Source organism: Cherax quadricarinatus, chromosome 53 (genome assembly GCF_038502225.1).
Source record: "Cherax quadricarinatus isolate ZL_2023a chromosome 53, ASM3850222v1, whole genome shotgun sequence".
In the NCBI taxonomy this organism is placed as follows: domain Eukaryota; kingdom Metazoa; phylum Arthropoda; class Malacostraca; order Decapoda; family Parastacidae; genus Cherax; species Cherax quadricarinatus.
Window position 1 is genome coordinate 7385960 of NC_091344.1, and position 9695 is coordinate 7395654.

Here is a 9695-nt window from a genome sequence, read left to right on the forward strand (position 1 = left end):
TGCACCCCTCTGCTGTTCAGGCGAGCTACCTCAGTTCGTCACAACCATTGAGAAGTGAGGACGTGCGCTGCTCATTTACCAACATGGCGCTGCAGAGCTACAGACGCATCAACACTGTTTGCGTTGAGTTGACCCGTGGGGCTGTCACTGGAGCCACGATGGACTTGTTACTACCGGCGATTATCCGTGATACCTACGGTATCGCAAATGAAGAGATATGTGGTGTAGCACTTAATGGGACGACACGGATCTTCGTTAAAATGACGTCAGCAAATGTTTATGAAGCGGTGGTGGATAAGTATCAAGAGACCATTATAGCCGTCAATTCAGCTGTATCAGTACGTCTACATGATGTATCACGACACTACACATGGGTTAAAATAAGGAATGTGCCTTTTGAGGCGAATGAATTTGTTATAAAAGATGAACTACGTAATTATGGTACGGTTCATATGGCCTCTGCAGGTCGGTGGGCCGCTGGACCTTATGCTGGAAGTTTGGAGGGAACATATTCAGTCAAAATGACCTTACGCCATCCCATACCGTCCTATATTATGTTGCAAGCATTTCGAACTCAAGTATATGTAACATATGCGGGGCAACGTCGTACGTGTCGGCTGTGTGGATCGTATGACCACATAGCGGCACAGTGTGATAAGCGTCGTGGGAATCTCCAAATATCGCAACAGCAACAACCGGAAGAAGTCGAGGAAGTGGAGGGACGAGAACAGTCTTATGCTCACCCGTCTCGACAACGGACATCGTGGAGTGAAGAGGTAGAAAAAGCGCAGGAGAAGGCTTTGGAGGATGCAAAACAGCGAGAAGAATCACCATCACTGGATATAAATAAAGTATTTGAAGAGACTCTGCCCACTATGGGGGACGAGGATGTAGCGGCGTCTTTAGTGAAGGCACTGGATGTATTGTTAGACGAGTCGATCGTCAACCGTGTGGAGGAACCAGGTGCAAATTTGGGATCGGTTGAGCATCATGGTGAGGCGACGGATGAAAGCATTGAGTCTGGGGTGTCGCATGGCATGATGGTAAATATAGCAGAAGTGGAGGTGCATCATGATAGTACTAAAGAAATCCCAATGCAGGTGGAGGGTAGGACGCGAAAGCGAACTGCGACCCCACCAGACTCAGACGACGTGCTTACTCCTGCCCAAAGGCCAGGGAAAAAGTCTTGGGCGGATGTACAGAGGAAAGGGAACAGTGAATCCACGAAACAAGAGTTTATCAAGGTGATTCCCAAAAAAGGGGAGAGGGATAGAGGTGTAAAATGTATAAGTGAAAAGTCTATACCTAGAACCAAAGGAAAATCCCATTAATTGACTTTAAGGTTTTGACAATAAATATTAACGGTTTGAGATCTGAGCGGAAGCGAAAGTGGTTTAATGAATTTTTGGTGCGTCTAGATGTGGATGTGGTATTTATCCAAGAACACAATTACAGAATTGGATATGAGTTGGAATTAGATGGTTACGATGTGTATATGGAATATGCGACGAGGTTAAAAGGAGGCGTCGCCATTCTGGTAAAGGAAAATAGCCCGTTTGTAGTACGCCATAGTGAAAGGGGGGAGGGGAGAGTGATTAGGGTGGATGGTTTATGGGGTAGAGTACATATAAGTTTTGTAGGTGTATATGGGCCGGCCGAGGGAGATGCACGACTTAAAACTCATTTTGTACAAGATGTATTAGTATATCATCTACGTAGTTTACCAAATGTAGCGATAATAGGGGGAGACTGGAATTGTGTAATACGACGAAAAGATGTGGAGCCTCGAGGAGCGGGTTGTTGCTTGGGGTTCCTGGGAGATTTATTGACGAGTGTGGGTTTAATGGATGTGTGTGGGGGGGGTGGCAATGTGGAGCATACTTTCATTAGAAGAGATTATGCGGCGAGATTAGATAGAATGTACGTGTCTAGTGCGGTTACAGTGCGGAGAGTGAGTGTGATAAATATGGTTTTTTCGGATCATAGAGGAGTTGTAATGGATGTAGATATTGAGGGTGTGCCTAGAAGGGGTCCGTCATTTTGGAAATTAAATGTAAAGTTATTGAAGAGAGAGGAAAGTCGTTTGTCTTTTGGGCATATGTGGGAACGCCTTGTGGTTGAAGCACCTGGAGATGTGGCTTTGGTTAATTGGTGGGAAATGATAGCCAAAAAGCGAATTAAGGAATTTTATATTAGTCAGGGAGTGAGATATAATCAGTTACAGTATGGTTTCCAACGATATTTAGAGGGGCAGTTGCGCGACTGCTATGTACAAGCGAATGCTAATTATCCTGTTACAGAAATTGAACGAATTAAGGAGCAACTACGTAATTTACAAAACGAAAGGTTTGATGGGGAAAGGCTTAAGGGTGGAATCGAAGAGGTTTTGTGGGGAGATCGGCCGTCGGCGTGTGTGTTGAGGAATCAACACAGACGTCGCAAAGCAATGGAGTTAATGGGGTTGAATGTCCAGGTAGGTATGCAGGGGTATAGAGTGAATCAGGTGTTGACGACGACGGAGGGTATGAGTGGGTATATTGATGCTTGGGTTAAATTGAAAACGCAAAGTGTTGGAATAAGTGAAATTGCATTGCAGTCAATCGGTAGGTTTGTGCGTTGTGAGCTGGAGGAGCATGATCGTTTGATGTTGGGAGGGCCGATAACGGAGTGTGAGACTTGGGAGGCTTTATCTGGGGCGCAATTGGGTAAGGCGCCAGGAATAGATGGGTTGCCCAGCGACTTTTATATTCAAAATTGGAACGTTTTAAAGGGGTTTTTGGTACGTTTATTCAATATCATGAAGCGGGATGGGGTTTTAGGGGAACAACAAAGGTTGGCTGTGGTCGTCCTAGTTCCTAAAGGCGAGCCATTAACGGTTAAAGATTATCGTGCAATCTCGTTATTATGTGGGGACTATAAAATTTTTGGAAGGATCTTGGCCAACAGAATAAAAAAAGTCCTGGGCAAAGTGATTGACAAGGGACAATATGGGGTGCCGGGCAGGTCTATGTATGAAGGTCAAGGTATGATTAGAAGTTTTATTGAAGAAAGAGTAAGATTGGGAGATGGGGGGGTATTGGCTATAGATTGGGAGGCGGCATATGATAGTGTGGAACGGGAGACGTTATGGAAGATAATGAGATGGCAGGGGTTTGGGGCGGAAATTATATCATGGGCCAAATTAATGTATCAAGAGGCATCTTTGCGTGTGCAGGTGAATGGGAGGTTGGGAGATCGGATTCAGATGGGAAGGGGTTTGCGTCAAGGTTGTCCCCTTTCACAAATTTTTTTTGCTTGTTTTCAAGATCCCTTTTATAGAGGGATAAGGGTTTTATTGGAAGCAAATGGGATGAGTAATGTAAGGGGTGGGGGAGCGGGCATTGTTGGATATGTCGACGACACGACGATTTTGGTGAGAGAAAACATGGATTTGATTCGGGTAGAAAAGTTAGTGAAAGTTTTTGAAAAGGCTACTGGCATGACGATCAACATGAGGAAAACAAAGTATATGAATCTTGGAAAAGGGTCGCGTGAGGAAGGAATGGTAGCTGAAAGGTGGGAAAGGGTGGACCAAATAAAGATATGTGGGATCGTTTATGTAAATGATATCAAGTCAGCACAACAAATAAATTCCGTGCGTATCGTTGATAGTGTTCTGAAGCGTCTTAGTGGGTTGAGAGCTGCTAATTTAAGTTTGCAACAAAGGGTGATAACAACGAATGTGCTATTATATAGTAAACTATGGCATGTTACGGTAATATTTCCGATACTTCGTTGTGAATTAAAAAGGTTACAAAAAAGTGTTTTTAGATTCATTTGGGGAACAGGGAGCGAATGGTTAAGTAGAGCGGTTGTCACACTCCCGGTTGGCCGTGGAGGGCTGGGTCTTATAGATGTCGAAAAGAGGATAATAAGTATGTATTTAAAACATAGTTATAAGCGGGAGGGAGGGGCGAAAGAAGACGGTCTTCATAGGATACATCAGGATATGCGACGGTGGTGGGGGGGTCGGGAGTTCATGATAGGTGAGGCAATGTTACGGGTCTTCATAAACGTGAGGGATCACTCACAAATTAAATTGAGAAATCTTGATAGGGCAGATGGTAAGGCTCTGGTAGCGGCGGTAGAAGGAGTTTATCCGATGTATGATTGGCATAATATTTGGGGGCGTTTAAATAAATTGCGTTTAAAACCTAAAGTCAGAGAAGTTATGTATAGATTTTTACATGGAATCTTGCCGTCAGGAATGGTTTTATTCTATAAGAGAATACGAGAGGATGGGGAATGCAGGGATTGTGGAGGATTGGCGACTATTTATCATACGGTGTATTTTTGCGATTGTATTGAACTTATAAGGGTTTGGATGGGTAAGGTTTTAAGGTTAGTGGGGGGAGGGGGTTTGCAGGTTTTGAGGGTTTTAAGTTTAGATATAACTGGGGTGAATAAAAGGGTTGAGAATGCGATTGGGTATATGATTACGGATTATATATACATGATGTGGGCTATGAGGGAGGCGGACGTGCGTGCAAGAATTAATGCATTGGCAGCAACTTTTTATAGGACACAGTGTAGAAATAAAGGGGTGTATGGAGGGAGATGGGAGAGAGATTTTAGTGAGGGTTATCGAAATTTCACATTAAGGGATTTATGGGATTTGCAAAATGGGTAAAGGGATACGACGGGCTATTTTCCTAGACTTGGGTGTGAGCATGGAGAGCTGTTTATATGGATGTATAAATGAGTTTTGATATCTAGAGGCAGTAGGGTTATTACCCCGAGGTTTTCAAGAACTACACAATTATCATTGAGGAAGGTGTAGCACTACGATTGCATATTTTTATCATGTATAAATCATTTCAAGGACTTTATGATGAAAATTTTCTATGAGACTCAAATATGTGCATAGGAGTCTTTACTGTTTTTGATTCAATTGTAAGTGGTAAAAAGTGTTTCCTAGCGTATAGCAATTGGTTTTTATTTTGTTATATTTTATGCTGTGTTACAGTGTGCTTTTCAGTAATATTATATTACATGTAACTAGTTTGCATTATTTTTCTTTGTTTTGCTGAGATGTAAAATATCACATCGTAGTTTTGTTTTGTTATATTGGATGTTTTTATTGTGACTTTTAGTATTATCCCGTTTCCTTCTTTGAATAGTAAATACCTATGTATGTTAAGATCTCGTGATAATCGCCAATATTAATGTTTTGAGTATCGTGGTGCTCTGTTAAGCACCTGAGATCTTAGAATTAGTCTTGCATACGTGTGTTGACAGGCAGAAACCTCACCTAGTATGTGCCTGATGTAGTCTCATGTAGTGTAACGTGTGTGCTTGTGTGTGTCATTGTGCGTGTTTGTTTGTTTTTATCTCTGTTTTATTGTACAATCTTCATAATTTCCAGTGTTTGATGTTTGGTAATATGTAACCTTGTTAGAGATGTTCTTTAACAAATAAAGCAATACCACTGTAATGTATAGTGTTGTGTGAGTGTATTATCACTGTAATATACGGTGTGTTGTGTGTGAGTGTAATAATACCAATGTAACATACGGTGTGGTGTGTGTGAGTGTGTATTACCACTGTACTGTATGGTGTCGTTATTAGGTCTCGGGTTAAGTGCGATTCTAGTGCAGTAATCTTTTGTCGTGTATCTTTTTAATATATTTCTGTCATTTGTATCGCACTGTTTTAAATAAAATATAAAAAAAAAAAAAAATCATTAAGAATCATGTTCTTGTAAGACAGTTGTTGCCCAACCATTTGATAATTTACATACCAACTAACAAAAGTCTTAGCATTGTCTATATGCACTATCCCAACTACATTTGTTATAATTTATACAAAAACTTACAGAATACACTATGCACTCAAACGTCCAAATGTCGTCCTACATATGGCCCAACATCAAAATTTATACACAATACAACATCAACATAATCTATCCCAATCCAGAGGACACTAAACTATACACTCTGATTACACGCACTCAAAACCTGCTGCCGCCACACAATATTGGCACAACCACTTTCTCCCTAACATAGCAAGCAACTAAACACACTTTTCCCCAATATACATATACATGATGTGAAAACTCTACCAATTAACAATTTTTTTTTTTTTTTATTTATTTAAAACAATACAATACATTAAATAATCATAGGATTACCTGTCATTACATTCATAGTAAGTATAATTACAATTGTCTATATATACGCTAGAACGGTTATAAATATTCGTCCGTCCCCTATTCATTATGTACCTATCCTAAGGTAACACAAGAATACACAAAATCTTCGTTACCTTAATTAAAACCCTCTTATATACATTATAAACAAAGAGAAACTATTCATCAATAATATGCCTTAGTGTCTGATTTTATATCAATAAAACCTTTGTAAAGACATTATACATAAACAAGTGCATATATAACAAAATATCCAAAAACGAACGATATGTAATGAAACTGGTACTCAATTTACTTGACTACTGCAAAGATACAAAACATATTCAGTACATTACACAAAGGGTTCCACTTAATAGCATGAGATAATTCTGAATTGCCAAACAAGTAACATTATGCAACATACACACACCACATTCTTATCACATATACACACACATTATGAGAGATTATGTACACATAATACAAAATTGTTACCCTCATATCTGGTCATATTCCAAAACATATATCCCAGGAGACCCCAAGCAGAACGTTACCAGGTATCATCCACATGGCTGATACAAGGAAAGTATAAAATGAAAAACTATATATATAAGTTGCACAAGGTGCTTTTACATAACACCTGTCATGCAATTCATGAGTTTGCTTCACAAGAGACCCACTCTCTTAACCACGTCAATTTAAGAACAAAAATTAGTTTCCAAGCAATAGTATATATATTTGTTTGAATAAAACATCATCCAAACTAACGATCATACCTATCATTTATACATTAAACCACACCCATACCAATCGTATGCCACCTTCACTCACACATATTCAAGAAGCCAGCCTCGTGTACCCTTTAAGGTATTAACTCCCATAAATCCCTGACCTTGAATCTGCAATATCCCTTTGAAAATAAGAAAAACAATCTGTTTCCCGTAATGTCTTTATTTCTCTGCTGTGTACCATAAAATATCGCTACCAGTGCTCTGATTCTCTCCCTCACAGATAAATGCCTATATACCCATGACGTATATACAAAATCCGCCACTAAATATCCGACCCCCCCCCACATCTAAACTTAAAGCTCTTAAGACACTAAACCCACCCCCTACCCACCATTCTTAATACCCTACCAAACCACAACCTTACGTGTTCCAATCTCTTACAGAAATAAACTGCATGAAAGACCGTATCAGGATCTCCACACACACAACACAGCCCCCCCCTCCTGCACGCGCCTATTCGCTAAAACTTCCCCGGACGGCAGTATATTATGTAAAAATTTAAACATTATCTCCCTGACCTTGGCTCGTAACCGTAATGCTTTTAAACGACCCCATATGTCCTTCCATGCATACATTGGATATATTCCCTCCACCTTAGCCACTACCTCCTTGCCCTCTACCAGTGCCAATTTGCCGATCTGGATCTTGCGTGGATCTTTTACATAAATTAACATCCTCAACATGTCCTCACATCTCTTTATATCCGTGCCGGTCAAGCAACGTACCAAGTCCCGTCTTATCCAGGTCAAACCCGTGCCAGCCATTCTACCCTCTCTCAAGTAGCTATGCTTGACATACCCCTCAAGGAAGGTTCCTTGATGTTGGTGAGGGGCTCTTGATTTAGGGAATTGGATCTGTGCTCCAGTTCCCCGAATTAAGCCTGAATGCCTTCCACATCCCCCCCCAGGCGCTGTATAATCCTCCGGGTTTAGCGCTTCCCCTTGATTAACATAACATATGCTTGACATACATGCCTAACATTCTATTATGCAGATTCATTAGCCCCAGGCCACCCCGGCCAACCGGAAGCGACACCACATCCCTCGTTAACCAATCACAACCTGAACCCCAAATATATCTATATACACGCGTTAACATACGCTTTTCATCATATGGATGTAACGGATAAATACATGCCACAACACTGTAATATAATTACAGGGGTTTAATAGAACAAATCTTATATTTCCAAAAAATAAAAGCGTTCTCTTTTAAAAAAATTGTGATTATCTATAACTGAAAAATGATCTACTATTAGGTATTAAAGAAAAGTTGTACATTTTTGTCATTTATTTTTTTATTGTTCGTAAGACACTCATTCAATTAAAACATTGTTACAAGCAATGTTTTGTTGTTCCTGGATGCCTTAGTAAGAAAAACGGTTGTGGGAATAATAGTTTTCATTGCATGCAGTGAATGAAGGCTCAGTGGATCTCTTGAATGTTGAATGTTGTCTGCAAGTGGCAGCGCAATAGTGACTGGCAGGATACCCACTGCTATAAAACCATGGAGAAGGATCAGCATAAACATCAGCTTCTTCAGGTATCTAGTAGCGATAGTGGGAATTCACTTTGTAGTATGATGGAATATAGAGATGTGGGTAGGTAGGTTCAGCTTCTGGCTCTGCAGATCTTACGTGGCGATAGGGATACAAGTGAGGGTAAGACTGAGCATAGTACCTAGGGTAGGTAGGTTCAGCCTCTGGCTCTGCAGATCTTGCATGACGATAGAGACTCAAGTAAGGGTAAGACTGAGCATAGTACCTAGGGTAGGTAGGTTCAGCCTCTGGCTCTGCAGATCTTGCATGACGATAGAGACTCAAGTAAGGGTAAGACTGAGCATAGTACCTAGGGTAGGTAGGTTCAGCCTCTGGCTCTGCAGATCTTGCATGACGATAGAGACTCAAGTAAGGGTAAGACTGAGCATAGTACCTAGGGTAGGTAGGTTCAGCCTCTGGCTCTGCAGATCTTGCATGACGATAGAGACTCAAGTAAGGGTAAGACTGAGCATAGTACCTAGGGTAGGTAGGTTCAGCCTCTGGCTCTGCCGATCTTGCATGACGATAGAGACTCAAGTAAGGGTAAGACTGAGCATAGTACCTAGGGTAGGTAGGTTCAGCCTCTGGCTCTGCCGCCCTTTTACCAGCATGATGATGGTATGGGGTATAATGTGGACGCAAATATTTGTGGCTGGGCTCCGCATCTCGCTTTTCAACTTCAGAAGCGCAAACGGCAGCCGCCAGGAACACAAAAACCTGTATGTATTAGATAACTTGTAACTGCAAGAAAATATAAAGTGAATCTCTATCAAATATTCTTATCGTGATTCGTTGTAATATGAAAATGGCAAAATAACGATTTATTTTCCAATACTACGTCAAGAATTGCCTAACATGAGAAAAATGTAACATGAAAAACTTTGAAGTGGAAAACTCACCAAAAAAGTCATGTTTGAAGAGTATCAACTGTGGCCACAGCTGAGCGAGTGTGTCTTACAGCAGAGACTCCAGGCTTTTATAGGTGAGTGTCAGGAAGAGTCCTTGGATTTCTTTAAGTTATAAATATGATGCATTGTGGAAATATTTAATTTGAAGGTTTACCTCATAAACTAATAAAAAATCGAAAATTGGCAAATATTTACAGCTGTTAATTAACAAATACCAATTACGTTGGGTAGCATGCAATGTACAGTATATACTAAAGTTTATTTAATGTTATTAGTCACCCCAAACTTTTTTT

At 40.6% G+C, this 9695-nt stretch overlaps 1 protein-coding gene across 1 annotated transcript; it reads right to left on the reverse strand.

Moving 5' to 3' along the window:
• Positions 1 to 8250: 8250 nt before the first annotated feature.
• Positions 8251 to 9445, reverse strand: LOC128692237 (apidaecins type 73-like). The gene is made up of 2 exons (XM_070096242.1): positions 9394 to 9445; positions 8251 to 9211 (listed from the first exon to the last, which is right to left on the reverse strand). The coding sequence occupies exons 1-2, from the start codon at positions 9403 to 9405 to the stop codon at positions 8504 to 8506; spliced, it is 720 nt and encodes a 239-aa protein (XP_069952343.1). The 5' UTR covers positions 9406 to 9445; the 3' UTR covers positions 8251 to 8503.
• Positions 9446 to 9695: the final 250 nt, after the last annotated feature.